Raw genomic sequence first — 17,406 nt, forward strand, 5'->3', positions numbered from 1 at the left:
CAAACCTCTTCCTTTTCCTGCACTATCTAAGAAAAAGTAACCACACTCTACATAGTTCCCTAAGCCAGAACCCTAGCAGCCATTTTTGCTTCTCTTTTCCCCTTCCCGCTCCATATCTAGTCACTGAGCACTTCTATTCTACCTCCCAAATGACCTCAGATCCTTTCCCTCCACTCCAATCTCTGCCACTGCCTTTAGTTTGAGCCCTCACTCCTCTCTTAGATGAATATAAAGTCTCTTAATGGGTTTTGTTGCTTCCATCAGTCCTACTTATTCTCAAGCGTGACCTCACTACAAACCACCTGATAGTGACGCCTTAACTTCACAACATTCAATGGCTCTCATGTTTCTGGGAAGAAAACCAAGCTCTTTACCCCAGCATCTACTTGGGGTTAATAGATCTAGGTTTGAATTTCAGGTTTAAGTACTTTGCAGCAGTGTTACCTCAGACTATTGGGCTTTCTAAGCCTTTGTTTTCTCACCGTGCCTGAGGTCACTGAGGGCAGGACTATTTTTCACACACGGGTGCCTGGCATGTAGGAGGGACTAATCAATGTTGAATGAAGGGAAAGTATTTTAAAATCCACATCAAAAAATTGTTCCTCCTTAAAAAAAGAAAATCCTGATACACTATGCCACTTCCAACCAAATTTGACTTCGACCTTTATTTTCTGATGATCACAATAAGGTGCCTTTGGGGATCCACACAATCGGGGATCAAATCCTGGCCACACCCCTGAGCAATCATGTGACCTTGGGAACGTGACTTAACGTCTGTAAAATCTGTAAAATGAAGGTTTCTGAGGATTTTGTTCCCGAGGGTTAAATGAGTACCTCACTTGGAACGGGGGCGGGCGCATAGTGTTTGCCAAATGTTAACTATCGTTATCATCTTCATCAAATCAAGACCGTGGTACTTCACTTTGTGACTCTCAAGTTTGTATGAGAAAATCGTGCTTTATGCGTTGTTGTTGGCTAAAGTAGGGAAACCTGGAAACTCCTGCCGTGGAAGAGAGCAACAGGCGAGAAAAGCGAGTTGCTGAATCCCAGCGCCTCAGAGGTGGGAGGGAGGAGTTCGTTCCCTAATTTACTGATGAGGAAGTGGAGGGGTGACGTGTCCTTGAGTCTCATTCAAGACACAGCCACAGCTCTTTATTGAGAGTAGGACCAGGGCCCCGGGGGTTGCTATGGTTAAACTGTAGGCGGAAACTAACACTCTTTGGAAGGCAAGAGAGGAGGAGCATTCAGTTATAAAAAACGGTCAAAAATTGGGGTGAAACTAAGTTCGTTGAGCAATACATCAAATGAGTCAACTGTGGACCCGGTGAAACCGAGTTGCTAACTGAACTGGTATTTTACGAACACGGGCTTTCTACAGAGCCCACTGACTCAGGACGGCTTCGATTAACAAACTCCCGCGGCGCTTCCCGCAGGACCGGAAAGCTCGGAGCGCGAGAGATGAATGGAAACCAGAGTCTGGGGCGCGCCGCTCGGGGGGCGGGGCAGCCGCGGGCGGGGGCGGGGCATTGTGAGTCACATGCCTGCGCTCTGAGGAGGGCGCGTGGAGGGAACTCTGGTCGTGATTGGTCCGTCGTAACCAGGTAACCGAAGGACACATTCCGGTAGGCAAGGGCCGGCCGGGCTAGCTACTTTCAGTCGGGAGGCGGCAGCGGAAGGAGGAGGAGCTCCGGCTGCGCTCTCTCCCTCAGTGCCTGCGCGTCTCAGCACTTGTCTGGTTCCCAGCCCTTTTAAATAAGCGGGTCTGGTCACCGCCCTCACAGACTAGTTGGTTCCGGGGAGGCGGCGGCGGGGGTGCGGCCGGGGCCGGACCCCTGCCCGGGGCCCAGCGGCTGGGCGGGGGTGCGGCCGGGGCCGTACCCCTGCCCGGGGCCCCGGCGGCTGGGCGGACAGGAGAGCGGCGGGCGAAGTCGCGTCTGCATGTGCGGCACAGCCCCGGCATAGCCCGGGGCTGCCAGTGCCCGCCGCGCCATTGTTGGGGGAGGGGGCGGCTTCTGAGCTCGGCGGAGTCGGGGGACGAGCGGAGGCGGCGGCGGTGAGGAGTGAAGGCGCCCCATGGGGAACTCGCTGTGTTGTTGCCTGTCCCCCAATGCCAGCCCCAAGTCGGGCCGGCGCAGGGGGTCAGCGGAGCCGGACTGCGAGTCTGAGGTCTACAAGGCGGCGGCCGGGAACGCGGTGGCAGTAGCTCCGGCGGCGGCTACCGTGGAACCCGCCGAGTTGGATTTCGCAGGTGGCGAAGGCCACCACCTGCAGCACATCAGCGACCGGGAGATGCCCGAAGGTAAGAAGCGGCTGACGCGCCTCGCCCCTCGCGGGGTCGGCGCCGTCTGCTCTCGGGCTTACCTCTGGCCTCCGCCGCCCCCAGGGTCCCCCGGGAGGGAGACGCCGCCTAGGGCTCCTTCTTGCCCGGAGTTGGCTCTCCCAGGGCTGGGCACCGGGGACGAAGGCTGGCTCTGCTTGGCGTCCCCACCCCTTATTCTTTACCAGTCGCGTCCGGCCAGTCTCCTTCCCTCTTCCCTACCCGAATGCCCAATTCTTTCCCCCGTTCCCATTTCCCAGCCCGGCCTGAGACCCTCCAATCCGCGGCCCTTCCTGTTCGTGGTTCTATTTAACATCTCGTGGGACTTAGCAGAGACTTTCTGGTGTATTCTCTCTTTTCTTAATGCAAACTTAAATACTCTAACTTTGGCGTATCCATCCCGTCTCCCTATCCAGATGGTACCTAAGCGAAGGAACTAGGTAAGGGCCTGATGATAGACTTCTATTTGTTAAGGTAGTTGATATTCGAGACAATTAAGACAAACATTAGAGGATTTGTCATTTAAATTCAAAATAGAGATGGACAGAGTCAGTGTGGTGTTCTTAACTAAAATTCTTTGGATTTTAATGTTTTCAGTCGCCCTGATAGAAGCTACTTTATCCCTTCTAACTATAATTTGAACACGATAGGAAAGAAAATGGTGGGAGAGGGGCTTAAAATAACTGTGAACGGTGTGAAACGTTACTGCCACGGCTGCAGAGAATAGTTGTTGGGTTTTTTTTCTTTACCAAAGGAGACCCCGTGGAGTTCTGATTACTTTTAAATTCCCACTTTGACACAAGTATGTCTTCAGTTGCACAGCCTTAACCGACTTCTTTTGCACGTTGCCTGTTCTAAGGGAGGGGTGAGGTGGTTCCTGAGACTGCTGGACAGAAGTTTCAAAGGAGAAAAAACAAATTCAGATTGTAATTTGTAATATAAAGGTTTGGGAGTTAACATACCACATCCATCCTGCAGAAAAATGTCTCCATGGCTCCCTCCTCCTCCGCCCCCCCACCCAAGTAGAATACTATTTAACTTTAAGAATGTTCAGGTAAAAGTTCTGAAGACTAAGTGGCTGGGGGTGGGTGTTGTCGGGGAGGAGAGGAGAGAGAGAAGAGAGGAAATGTTTTGATTTTTGCCTCTAGAATTTTGGAAAGGGATGGCTCTAGGTTAAAAAAAAAAAAATTTCTGGGTAGCATAGTGGCACTTTAATAAAGACTGTTCTTTGAAGTATAAAACATTGTATCATAAAGATGTTAAAGCCCCACTGGCCCATTTGTTTCATTTAAATGCCAGAGATTATTTCATTATTTCATAGACGAAATGTCTTACAGCTCTTCTATTTAAATTTTAGTTGGGTTTATTTAATTTCTTTAAAAGTTAGAATAATGAAGCCTGTGGATTCACCCTTATGATGGACGTGGCTTTGTAAGTGGAAAGTACTCCCTTTTCAGAATCGTTAGATATTGTGAAAGAATGAACAAATTATGTGAATTAATTGTAGCTTTAAACACAAAGCATGTAAGTACTTGTGAAAACTGCTCTGCTTGTTGCTATAAGGTAAGCCTCTAAATGATTTTTAAAAACAGTTAGTAGTTGGCTAGTGTAGGATGAGAGACGAAAATTGGACCTTTATAGAATTCTTTTAAGATTTACAATGCATTTTCTTGTGTATTTCACTCGGCCCTTCCATCTACAAATAAGGCCCGTATATATTCTCCCTCTGTTGCCAATGAAGAAGCCAAGACTTAGAGATCTGAAATGACTGTGTAACACAGCTACTGAACAAAAGAGACAGACTTGGGAGGTGGTAGATATGCCAAATTCAGTTCTTGGGATGCTTAAGAAACTGTTTAGAGTGCACCTTATATTTTATAATTTATCCATAAGTTAGGCCTATCTCAGCATACTCCAGTTTTGATTATTGCCATTCCAGTTTATTGTACACAACTCAGAAGCAACATTTACCTCTCCATTCTCTGTCTGTACATACATTGCAATGGATATGAATAAAGGTAGAAGTCATGAAATAGCCTAAATTTATCAGTCAGGTAAACACGTTGATATAATTTAAAGAGTTTGTTCTGGTGAAATCCAATTGAAGCCGAGAATGCCCTGGACAGAGGGACATTAGGGGAAGCTGGTAAGCGGGCAGGTAAGGTACTAAGCATTTAGCATACGACTATGTATGATAAGGAAGGAGTGCTAAATCAGGAACTGGAAAAATAGAGTTCATGAGTACAGAATTTACCTTTTTATGTTTAACATGATTGTTAAAATTTCATTTCAATTTGTCTTTTTTGGGGGGGCATTCGATAAAGTGATAAGAGAAACCTCAATTTCAGCATTTGCCTATTAATTAAGTTTCCATAGAAACAAGGTCAGAACACCAAATATAAAGTACAGGCACATTGGAAGTTTGCTCTTCATGTCTTTATTTCAGACAATTTTGTATCAGTTTCCCTGGAAACTGAGAAATACCTACTCAGATATAAAACATTTTGGCTTTTCTACAGTGAAGAATTATTTGGTTACTTAGAGAAAATCGTACATAAATGATGCTCTGTCTTGTTCTTCAGAAACATTGGAGAAGAACATGATTTCTTCAAGCCATCTCAAAAAAGTAACTCCTAAGAACGTAGTATAGATTTCAGATAGACTCAAAAGAATTTTTTACTACTTTGTCTTTAACAGTATATCTAATATAACTGATGGTAGTGTCATAATAGAAAAGAAGATGCTACGGTCCTATTGTCTGATTTTCCTTTTATTCATCAACTTTTCATACAACCTTTATGTTCTGACCTTAGGAGCTTTGCTAATTTTCTGGTGAAAGGTGCTCTCTCAAGTGACCCCTACCTCCCATCCCCCTGAAGAGTGGGTAGGGAAGGAATTGGCAATATGATGTGGAAAAACCTCTGAGCAACAGATCTTTCCTTTTTTTGGTGACAGTATTAATGAACATTTGATGTGAAAGATTGAGAAAACACAGAAAAGTCCTTCACTCACACTCAGAATATCCAGAATTTTTATTAATATTTTGGTGTTGATTCTTCCTGAACCTTTTGTATGCATATAAACATAACATTGTGTTTATTTTACAAAGATGGGATTGTTCTTTATGTGCCACTTTGTAACTTTGTGTTATAAAGAAAAGTAACAACATGAAGCTCCTGGAACTGTGCTGACACCTAGAGAGTGCTCCAGGGTGATGTATTTCCATGCAACTGTGCATAGCTCTACAGCCTGCCTTTTACCAACTGTTTACTGTGCCATCGAATGGTTGGAGCATAATTCATTTACCCAGCCTTTATGGTTGAGCATCTTTTATAATCCCATTATAATGCTTTATTCAGGGGACACAGATAAAAACTGATGCATTATATTGATACTTCCCTATAGCATTCTGATTGTACACTTTGTCTTATGACTTAATTAAATTCCTAGGGTGAGTCACTTTGTAGTAAAGGTATTTTAACATTAAATGTTCTTTTCCCAAATTAAAGTTACCATTGATTTTTCACTGAACATTAGATTTCCTCTTTTAGGTTTTCGTGGTTCTTGGTAACCTGTCTTGTGTCTTTGATTCTGAGTAACTAAACTACTACTCTAAGAGATCTGAAATTAACTCTGGTCTTAGGTGACAGACACATCAAAAGACAGCATTAGAAGAAATCTTAGATGATGTGGGAAAATTGGGAGAACCTTAACTGGTTTTGGGTACACTGAAACATGATTATTAGGCACCATTCCAGAGGCAGGACAAACAGTGGTTAGACAAGACAAAACCCGTATCCTAACTCAGGTCCTTACTTTCTAGAGGTGCCTGGGGGCTGACGACACAAGAATAACATCAGGTAGTGAGAACAGTAAGAAAGAAAATGAAGGTAATGGGCTGGGGAGGAGGACAGTTTTACAAGGGGTGGTTAAAGACAGCTTCTCTCCTTAAGCGACCCATGAGCAGTCCTAAGAGAGCCATGTGAGGCTGTGGGAGAAGAGGCTTCTGTGCAGTTCCTAAGAAGGGAATATGCTTGATGCGTGCCAAGGACAGAAAGATGGGTGGCTGCAGCTGAGTGAATGAATGCCAGGAGGAATATGGGGGATTAAGACCTTGTATGCCTAGTGGGCCTTGACCAAAAAATATGAATTTTAGTCTAATTGTAATGGGAAACCATTGAAGGATTATATGCAGGGGAATGATGTTAATTCTTAGAAAAAGGGAAGGGGGGTAGAGAGGGTGGAGGGAGATCAGACCAGCTACTGTGTGAGAATAGACTGTAAGGGTGGAAGGAAGCAGAGAGGGAGACCAGTTAGGAGGCTGGTGCGGTAGCTCAGGTGAGAGCCAACAGTGGCTTGAACAAAAAAGCGATATTAATAAGGGTCTAAAATAGGCTGTAGTATATAGATTGCTCTTGCATTTCATTTGATTCTCACCATGTTCTGAGTTAGGTAGTGTAGGAATTCTTCTCTTAGGTATAAATTGAGTTGTCCAAGGTTTTAAAAATGAGTATTGATAGAGAGTAGGACTGTAAATTCCAAATGCATGGCATATAGGAACAGAATTTATTGTTGACATTATGTGAGCTTCTTTGGAATACTACCTTTTTTCTCAGCCTTTTTTGTTGTTGTTGTTTTAGTGTATTAAAGTAATAAAACTTAAGAGTTAAAACAGTAACACTGCGTAATGTGAAATGAAATGAAGGTAACTTGCAACCCAGAAAGGTTCTTAAAAGTCCAAGAAACTGAGTAAAGTACTCTTTAGAAATATATAAAGCCAGGTGTACTTACCTATGTGTCACCTCTCAGTCATGATCACTGTAACACTGATTGAGGATTAAAATAAGGCAAAACTGAGAACCAGGGTAGAGGCAGGTACAGAAGCAGTTGGAAACCAGAGCTGGGAAGTTTGGAAGCCAGGATTGTCAGAAGCTAGGAAAGCAGGATCAAGGCTTGGGTGAGCAGTAGCCTGGCAGGTGCAGGAGCCTGCTGTGTACCCGCTGGTGAGGCAGCCCAGCTCAGGGCTGGCTGGCAGGAACTCCCTGACTGCGGTGGAAAGTGTGGACTCAGAGATGAAATCATCAGTTTACATGGTAATTGTAAAGATTGTAATGTTTGTATTATGAGCCATAAAACTAATACACTGCACAGTATAGGGATGCTAGGGCAATTCAGTAAATGCAGTGGTTACCGTTAAGTAAACTGGTGCTCAGCAGTTGGCCCAGAAACTGCTGACATCTCCTGTTTATTTGGAATATATTGAAATCAATATGTCGATATTAATCGCTTTCTGAAATATGCTGCTTCTGTCAGATGCTTTCTTGGTCACTTCCCTCTCCCTCTAATATTTTAACAAGGACAAATCATTTATCGACAGTTTGATAGCATAGTTTTAACACTTTTAGCCTTCAGTAATGCATTTCATTTGTTCTAAGTTGCCTATGTTTTCACACTTTTAACAACTGCAATTGAGATGGATCTTAACAACTGGTAGAATCTTAGATTGGAGGAAAAACAGTATTCAGTGTCGGTGGTGTTTTACAGGTTTCCTCTGAGGAATGTTTACATTAAGACCGAGTTTAATTTTTCTTTAATCATACTTTTTCTACATCGACCTATCATGCTGTCAAATAAGTTGCAACTTAAATTGATAATACAAAAATGATGGGTCTTAAAATACAGTTTTAATCATAACCCCTAATCATGAGCTCAAGAATATTTCTCCTGGGTAAAACATTCTTAGAGGTTTCTAAAGAAATAACTTTCGGAAGAATCCATGTAATTTCCTGAATGCACAGTAATTTCCTGAAGTCTCTAAATTACTGTGTGTGCATGTGGTGGGGAGAGGGATGAGAGGGATGGTGGGTGGTAAAGCTTTGCTTAATAGTTGGCAGTCTTACCTTTGTGATAGTGAAGAGTGTGGTAGGTTTTATCATAGTCTCCTTAGGCTCTTGGGAAGATAGTTCATGGGAAGTGCAGAAATATTGTGTGTATGTATGAGTTTACTGTCTAATGGCTCACATGTCCATTCTATAAGATAGTGATGTGGTATTTTTCATTAGCAAAAAGTGCAAGTTATATAGAAAATTGTTAGTTATATAGGCTATAAACAAAAGATTAATATTTTCTGAAAACCTCATGCAAACTGACAGCAGTAGGGCCCTGATGTTTACAGTACATTCAAATGATAGGCCAACTCACCAAAGTGGAAATAACACTGATAACTGTGGGAAAATGGTCAAACTGTGTAATCAAAAGAAATACAAATTAGATCTACAGTGAGGTTCCTCATTCATATCAGTAGGAATTTTTTTTTTTTTTTCAAGTATCCAAAGCAAGGGTAGGAACTCAAAATGTCATGATTGGTAGCATTATACCCTAATGTGCCCCCCACCTTCTTTAGGAAGCAATTTAGCTTTGTACATGGAGCCGTGAAAGTGATCTAACCTTTTGGCTTAGTCATTCCACTTCCGAAGATCTTTGCTACGGAGATAAAACCATTATTTTAAAAAACTATGTGCATGAAGATTTTCCTCATAATATTTTAAGAATAGAACTTTGTAAGCACCAATCCCCAGCAATAGGGGATTGGCTAAGTCCAGTATAGGAATAACACTTGATGGGCCAGTGTGTATTCATTAAACAATAAATATGCAACAGTGGGGTGGAGAGCGCTTGTTAGTAACAAGAAGACATAAATTGTACACTAATTAGAGCTTTTTTTAACGTATAAGAAAAGCAACTAAAAGTAACGGTTGTGAATCATTGTGTGTTAATGATTGTGAATGGTTGTGTGTAATTTTTAAACAGAGCATCGTTTTGTCTCATGCAGATTTTTGTTCATGATATTTGTTAAAGGAATGAGCAAGTGACTTTTACCTTTCCCCACCTTTAGTGTGATCATCAGTACTGCTGATTAACCAGGTCTCCTTCAGTTGCAAGGTAAAAGAACATCACAGAGTTAAGCACTACTTGACCCAGGAGTTAATTGATCTCCTCAGTTCTGCTCTCCTCTGTTGATGTCTCCTGAAAAGCCTTTCCCCTCATGATAGCAAGGGGAGTGTCCAGCAGCTCAAGACTAGCTAAGGATCCTAGAGTACAGTTCTGCCTTTCTCTTTTCTTGGGACGTCCCAGGACAGCTGTGATTGATTGGCCGGTCCTGGGTCCTGTGCCTACCTTTGAACCCCCTAGGATAGAGTAGGGAGAGTGCCAGCTTTTTTCTGGTCACTTGGGCTCAGTTTACTTTTTTTTTTTTTTTGCATGTTGTCATTTCTTTTATCCCAGCCTTCTTGACTTTTATATTTAGATCTGTAGTAGCACATCTTGGTTTGGCGGGTGTGTGTGTGTGTGTGTGTGTGTGTGTGTGTGTGTGTGTGTGTGTGTGTGTGTGTGTGTTAAAGCTTGCTTCTCTTTGATTCTGGCACTTAATTTTCCTGGACTTCCATTGAAAATTGTTAAGTTTTACCATGCCATAGACACTGATAAATAAGACAGCTACTTTGCAAACATTTCTGCTTATTTTTTAGATTCAAATGTAGTCTATTTACTTTCTTTTTGGTATAGGTAAGTAGTCATGAATTCTTTCGGAAGCTATAGGTTAGAGGCAGCTGTGAAAGTCTCTGCCTGCCATTTTGTGTACAGCTGAAATAATTTATTTTCCCATTGTCTTAATTTTTCAAATATGTAGGAGAAAAAAACTTTAAAATAATTGTATGGGTCTTTTACATAAAAATGTTGAATAGAATATTTTCTCCAAAAGCAGCTTGATAAACTTCAAATTCAGTGAAGGAATTTTCATGAAGAACAAAGCAGTTGGTTTAGCTCTGTAAATTACTAGTGCTGGCAATGACATTAAAATGGATGGCTCAGATTCCTGTTAAAACGGGAAGTCCAAAATTACTGTTCGTGCCACATTCTTTCTGGGTGGGAAAAGGGGATTCTAGGTAGATACATTTGTGAAATGCTGGGTTAGACAGAATTCACTACTAGACTAATTAGTTTTTAATATATCAATGTGTGTATTCTTTGGATTCTCTAAGAGGCAGGGATATATTTGTATTTCACTTTGACCATCAAAGCCATCTTTCAAAAACAGATCAGTTATTATGTGGTTTGGGAAATAATTGCCTTAACCATTACTCTTTATCTGAATCTTGGTCCAGTTTCTTAAAAGATTGGTTAAATGGTTTGAGATGGACTTTGCTGAGGAAGTGTCATAGGGCTTTTATGTTTGTTTGTTTGTTTGAAACAACAACCTTACGATCCTATGTGGTAGCTTGTGCTTGTTTTGTATTTCTGCCTAAATAGAAGACGCTATCCCACCTTGGTGCAAGGTGGGCTACAGGCAGACCCACCTTTTCGTGTAGGTATGGCCAAAATTTTTTTCTAGTAGCCCTATGATCTGCTCCAGAAAGTACTCTTATTGAAGCCCCAAATTGATCATGCAGCGTGGAATGAAGAAGTGAGTTTAGCTTTGGAAATAGAGGGCAAAGTTAAAAATCACTCTCATGGAAGTGTTCCTCTAGATTAGAACATTGAACTTTTATGTAGTCCTCTTAAATCTGCCATGATGAATAGCCCCCAGATAAACCACAGCCAATGAAATGAGTTCATTTGTTGAATGGAGTTAGAATTAGCCATTTGATTGTCTGAAGAACATTTGCCAAAAGCAACTCACTTCGTTTTGGCATATTTGATATATTGAGCTGGTATCTGACAGTAGTTGGCCACAGCATAACTTGCTTCTTGAGACTGTTCCTGGAATGTGCTAGTAATATCAGCTTTAAAAGAGGGTGACTGAATTTTTAATTGATAAATAGGAGGGGAGTCACATATATGATTCATCTAAAAATGGCATAGATTATTTAGGTGCAAGTTAAAGAAGTCTAAGACATAGCCATGGTTTTAGTCCACATGTATGGAGAGTTTCTACAATTTTGCTGTTTCCCAATAGAATTTTTATATTGTGCCTTTACTAAAATTGCCTTTTTGTCATTACTAAAAGCTCTTCTCAAGACTATTAATAAGTGGTTTCAATCAATGTGTAGCTATCTTTAAAATCATGTATTTTTCTACTCAACTAAATCACCACACCTTTTTCTCTTCTTCCTATACAGACTTAGCTTTGGAACCAAACCCTTCTGACCACCCAAGGGCAAGCACCATTTTTCCGAGCAAATCTCAAACAGATGGTAAGGCAATGCTTTTTTTTCCCTGAGAAAAAGAGTGAAAACTGTTTTTGTTTTGTGTATTATAGGAGGTATTTAGAAAAACTCTTACAGTGGTTTAAATGTTTCACTTTTTTATGTATTCACTTGTCTTATTTTAATATATTGATGATACAGTTTCCTTTAGTTGTCAGTGTTTTAGGGAGGAGAACACTTAGACTATCTGTTTATACATTTTGCCACCTCTTTATCAACATAGTCAACTGGCCACATGATTTAGATGTGGTCTATTTCTCCATGCTACTTTGTCCTTTTCCCCTTACTCCGAAGAGCACATATGTTAAAGACAAATGATAGGGTTTAGGTCACAGTTAGGTTTTCATTTGATCAAAGCAGAAAAATCAGTTGTTATATATGGGAATTGAGCCTTGTGATTTTGGCCCTGTTTTACACAGTGTTCAACCAGACGAGCCTATCTCACATCCAGATTTATGCTACTCAGAACTTTTAAGCTATTCAAAACTTTCTCATCCTAATGTAGTGCTGTGCCAGGGTAATAAGAGCAACATGCCATATGGGGTTTTCCAGAAGATTATCCTCAGCATGTGAAACTCATATAAATTTCCTGTGTCCTCCTTGTTTTAAGATGAGAATCAGAACCGTAGAATTTTTTGCACTCCTGCTTGCCTGCTTGTCTTCCTGAATGTTATGTTAAATCCTAGTTTATTTGCTAAAAAGCCATACGTGACCAAGTTTTTCAGTTGATTACGAGAGCAGGAATACAAGAAGTGAACATTCCATAATATTTAAAGTGATGCAGCACAATAAAAAACGGAGGTTTGGTTTTTTGTTGTTGTTGTTTCGCTTTTTGTTTTTTTCCGTTAGATCACTGGTTTTTATAAAAGGATATAACTCAGGAACAGCCAGATGGAAGAGATGCATAGGGCCAGGCATGGGGACAGGGCACAGAGCTTTGATGCCCTCTGCAAGGGTACTACATGCTCACCAACCTGGAAGCTCCTGGGGTTTCTAACTTGCATTTTTCTAGTGTGTGTACTTGAGCCACTCCTTTCTGGTTAGGATTGCTCTATTTCTCAGTTTCTTCCAGAGCCATGAGCTGCTCACATGTAGAGGGGCTCTGGAGACAGTAAAAGAAAAGCTGTCCCATGCCTGTCTCTCTCTTCAGCCTTAAGGAATCCGTGCCTGTGATGCCTGTCTGGAGTTAAAGGAGGCAATGTGAGCAAGAGTGTGGCCTAAGACCCTCTTCAGGCTTTTATTCTTTTGGCCTTTGTTGGAGCAAAACCATTTTGTGTGCTGTAGATATGTTCATTTAGGTCAGCACACTCATTTTAAAATTTACGTTTAACATAGGTTACTTTCCAGTTGTGTATTTTTTCAGTAAGGTATTTGAGTAGGTTACCATTAAGTGGTTCAGGATGCTTCCAGAGATCCTGGTGCGTTCGGAGATGAGTGCCTGGCCAGAAACTGGTTCGTAGAGTTGTCATCTGTAGATTGTGGTAATTAAAGTAAGCTGTGTGTAAATGAAGACTTAGAAAATACTCCTGGCTAGTAGTTCAGCTATGCAGCAGGTACATTTTTTTATTAGCTAAGTTTCTCACCTGGCCTAATTTGCTTTGTCCTTTTCTTTTGTAAATGGGGAGTCTTTTATTTGTACCTAATACAGAATATCTATTAGGTCAAAAAAGTGAAAGTAAGTTTTTAGATTTTATTTATCGGACTCATCTTGCTGGGTGATTTAAATTATATATTTTGTTGGAAATTATTTTAAAAAATAGAATGGAATTTTATCTCATTGTGTTATTGGTAATCCATCAGATAATTAGTGACTACTTTTATTTTTCTATGGCATTTGTATCAGAATTCATCAGTTAATTTTTTTTATTCTTAGTGCGGGAAAAGAGGAGGAGCAACCATTTCAACCATGTAAGTAAACAGTTGAAAAGTTAAGAAATTAATAGTTTGAATTAAAAATATGTCTGCCATGATTCCTAAAAATATGATGGATCCAATACTGTTAGCATGGACCTCTTTTTTGTAGATTTTCTAAATCTCTATTTTCCTAATTATCAAATGGATTCAGGAAAGTCTTTGACTTAGTAGTGCCCATTTTTTAAGGGTTCTGACATTTCCGTTAAATTTCACTAATACGGTTGTAGTATAAAGATCTGCCTTAAATTCTTTTGCCTTATTTTTTTGATCTTATTTTTTAACCAAAGTAATAAAAGTATAACAGGTAAGTTAATTTTTAGCACTGTCCATTGACTTCTTGTCATAGCAGGTGAAAGCTGAGCTTCTTCGCTCCACCATGACGTTATTTCCCTCCCTGTGTTCCCTCAACATGTATCAGTTTTTATTAAATCAGAATCAATGTTTACATTACTACGACTCTGCAAATATTGTGCATTGCTGAGCCATAGAGTTCTCTGACTGTGCCTCCTCCTTGTACACCCTTCATTCTTTTTCTTAAATATTAATGAAATTGGAGCACTTCTGCACTTCTCTAGGATAACCCAATCCCCCTTTTCCTAGCCAACGTGATCTCACACAGCCAAATGCAGTAAGTAGCTCCCTGCCCGGTCTCCCTGCTTTCACATTCTTCATTTTTTCTGTGGAATTAATTTCCTGACTATATTCACTTGCCTGTTTTCTAACAGCTATTTTTTTCCCCAAATGTTTTAACATTTGTCACATGCCTATGAAAACTATTTTCCGTCTACTAAGCCACATCTGTTCCATTTTTTTCTTGGAGACACTTTGCCCCAATCTTTTGTCTTCCTACTCCCATATAGACTAGTGTTCCCCTAGGCCTGCTCTATGCCTCTTTTCCTGGGATATCTGTGTGAAGTCATCTGGGATCTCACATAACTCTGCTCTCTTATGTTGGATCCCCTATGTCCTAGATTCTGTTTCCCTCTTGTCTTGTTATACTTCCTTGTTTTACTGGAGCACATTTTCCTGGGAAAAGGGCACATGGGCAGAAAGTTTAGAGAGATCTAGCCTCTCTGAAACTCCTTCTATTTGATAAAGTATAGAATTCTCAGTTGAAACTAATTTTTGCCGTTCTAAAGACATTTCCCTCTCATCTTCTCATTTACACTGTTGCTCTTAAACCTGTTGACATTGTATGGTACATTGTACATGACCGATTTTAGTCATTTTCCCCCATCCCTTCCTTCTCGGGAACCTTTTAGTACCTTCCCTCTCCCTGGGATTTTGAAATTTCATAATTTGGTTTGGTATAGACCTTTTTGGTGTGTTTCTTTGATATTCTGTTTTTTTCTTCCAGGTTCCTATTATTCAGATGTTGGAAGTCTTAGACTTACCAGATCGCTAACTTTTTTCCCCTCCTGCTTTGCATTTTGTCTTTTTGTCCTGCTTCCTGGAGATTTCCTTGACTGTGCTCTAATCCTTCTATTGAATATATTGTTTTGTCTACCTTATTTTCAATTTATAGAGTTCTCTTATATCCTGTCATTCTTTTTTTCACTGATGCAATTTCAAGTTTTCATTTGCTCCTGAGTTTTTATCACTCCCATCAATTCCTTCTTCCCGTTTTGTTTTGTTTTTTTTTAAAGCGTCCTTATATTTTATTTTATTTATTTATTTTTTGGCTGCATTGGGTCTTGGTTTCTGCACGTGGGCTTTCTCTGGTTGCGGTGAGCTGGGCCTACTCTTTGTTGGGTGCGTGGGCTTCTCATTGCAGTGGCTTCTCTTGTTGCGGAGCACAGGCTCTAGGGCGTGCGGGCTTCAGTAGTTGCGGCTCATGGGCTCTAGAGCGCAGGCTCAGTAGTTGTGGCGCATGGGCTCAGTTGCTCTGTGGTATGTGGGATCTTTCTGGGCCAGGGCTCGAACCCGTGTCCCCTGCATTGGCAGGCGGATTCTTAACCACTGCGCCACCAGGGAAGTCCCATTCCTTCTTCCTGTTTTGATCTCTTACTTGTTGGGGGCTTCCCTCAAACGTGTGATGGTCCTTGGCTGTCTGTTAAGATCTAATTGGAAGCATCACTTGGACAACTCGTTAACTGATGGGCCTCACTGCAAGGATTTGGGGACCACGCCTCTGAACTCTGAGCCTGCCTTGGGTTCTGTAAGACAAACTGGTTTTCTTGTTCCTGTCCTAGTCAGCCTCTGTAGGTACCAAGGTTGTGCTTCCTCTGTTCTGCCATGTCAGTTACCACTCCTTTATCTAGTCTTTTCACCTTTCAAACATTAAAAATCATCTGCTGTTTATCCTGTCTTATGTATAGCTTTTTTAAAAAATGCCTTTAATTCTAATGAGATGATATCTGAAAGAAGGGGGAGAGGAAATAGATTTGTGGTCAGTCTACTCAAACTTAGATTTATTCTTTGAATATAGGTTCTGAGTTTGAAGTTTAATGCAATATAATTAACGATATTAATTCAGACAATATTTTTGATTATACCTATAATTAGAATATTATACTTTTCTACTAAGGCCTTGAGTATGAATTCTATTCAAACCACTCACCCTACCCTATTGTCCATTAATGTGCAACATAGATGGAGTATTACAGACTTTTCAGTGAAAGTCATTGATTCTTAATAAACGTATCCAAAACTTGTGAAAAGGGGGAAGAAAAAAGTGAACTTCAGCTTTATTCTCTCTCTCTTTTTTTTTTTTTTTCATTTATATACTTTTATTTGGGAATGTTTAAATCAATACAGAGAAAACGAAATTTCAGAGACAATGAATATCATTAGTTTGGATATCATTACTTTATTATAAAAGAAACACGGAAATTATTTACAGGATGAAAGATTTCAGAACTTCAGTGGCAGCTTCACGTGATGCCATTGGGGGAACGGGCAGCTTCACGTGATGCCATTTCAATAGTGACTTATTTTAGTCGACATATTTTCCAAGAATGTCACCATCTCTAAATAAGAAATAATCCTTGTCATCTAGAACTACTTTGGTGCCTCCATATTCTGGGAGAAGAACTTTATCTCCAACTTTCACACTAACTGGTTGAATCTCTCCACCCTTTCCTTTAGAGCCTGATCCAACAGCTACTACCATTGCTTGCAATACTTTTCCTTGCGATTTTTCTGGAAGCATAATGCCTCCTTTGGTTACAACTTCGGGTGCACTTCTTTCAACTAATACTCGGTCAAAGAGGGGAAGAAACTTTCTAAATGCCTGTCCTGCCATGACTCGGGTTGCCGCACTTCGTACTCTCGCTCTCTCCAGCTTTATTCTTTTAATGGGTTAAAATCAGAGGCAGTAGGCACAATGGGAAGAGTCATTGGGTGGGGGCAGGATTTCAACAGGTACTTGACCTTTAATGATAAGCTTTGAGGGTTGTTACTTACTAGCCTCCTAGGTATGATTATTTTCTAGTCTTCACCATTAAACCTGCAGTCTACTAAGCAACCTTTCCCCTTATAAAGATTGTAAAAGTCCATGTATTTTGTCCTTAGTGCTGAATGAAGATAAATACTCTTCTTCAGTGACCAATTGAAATAATACCTATGAACATTAAACTGTCAGTAGTGTTTTTTGCTACTTGTTTTTTTTTTTTTTTGTATTTGCATTTTATACCCTTATGTGTGTCAGTGCAGTTTATTGAGGTTGTGAGCCAGCAATGGTAAAGCTTTAATCATAAGGGACAGTTATCTTAAATTTTCAAGCAAGATGAGAGGAAAGTAATCTGCTGGCAGCTAACATATCTAGGCTTTGCTCAGAGGCTTCAATTCTGCCATCCTTTAGTGAACACTAGATGCTGGAAAGTTTGAATAGTTTCAGGAGTAGGCCTGTGGAAGTGTTTCTTTTGTAGGATCGAGCCAGTAGACTGTAAGTTGCTGATACAACTTAAATGAGCCCCCATAGGATTATAGAGCACATCTAATTAAAAATTTTAAATGTTTTAGCAGTAATAT

The 17,406-nt window shown here is 40.6% G+C and overlaps 2 protein-coding genes across 2 annotated transcripts in view; one reads left to right on the forward strand and one right to left on the reverse strand.

Moving 5' to 3' along the window:
- Positions 1-2,072: 2,072 nt before the first annotated feature.
- Positions 2,073-17,406, forward strand: part of LOC309663532 (cyclin-Y-like protein 1) — a 33,820-nt gene continuing 18,486 nt past the window's right edge. The window contains exons 1-3 of the mRNA XM_082478880.1: positions 2,073-2,299; positions 11,434-11,508; positions 13,394-13,428. Of these exons, the coding sequence (XP_082335006.1) occupies positions 2,074-2,299; positions 11,434-11,508; positions 13,394-13,428 (336 nt within the window). The 5' untranslated portion in view covers position 2,073. The remainder of the gene's footprint in view (positions 2,300-11,433; positions 11,509-13,393; positions 13,429-17,406) is intronic.
- On the reverse strand, positions 16,248-17,110 carry LOC309663531 (10 kDa heat shock protein, mitochondrial). The gene has a single exon (XM_082478879.1). It carries the CDS (start codon positions 16,676-16,678, stop codon positions 16,370-16,372), a length of 309 nt encoding a protein of 102 aa, XP_082335005.1. The 5' UTR covers positions 16,679-17,110; the 3' UTR covers positions 16,248-16,369.

The sequence above is a fragment of the Balaenoptera physalus genome, assembly GCF_965194825.1.
Source record: "Balaenoptera physalus genome assembly, contig: SUPER_6_unloc_3, whole genome shotgun sequence".
Classification (NCBI taxonomy): domain Eukaryota; kingdom Metazoa; phylum Chordata; class Mammalia; order Artiodactyla; family Balaenopteridae; genus Balaenoptera; species Balaenoptera physalus.

Coding starts and splice junctions, on each gene's coding strand:
- LOC309663531 (XM_082478879.1), bottom strand. CDS start 16,678: ATGGCAGGACAGGCATTTAGAAAGTTTCTTCCCCTCTTTGACCGAGTA.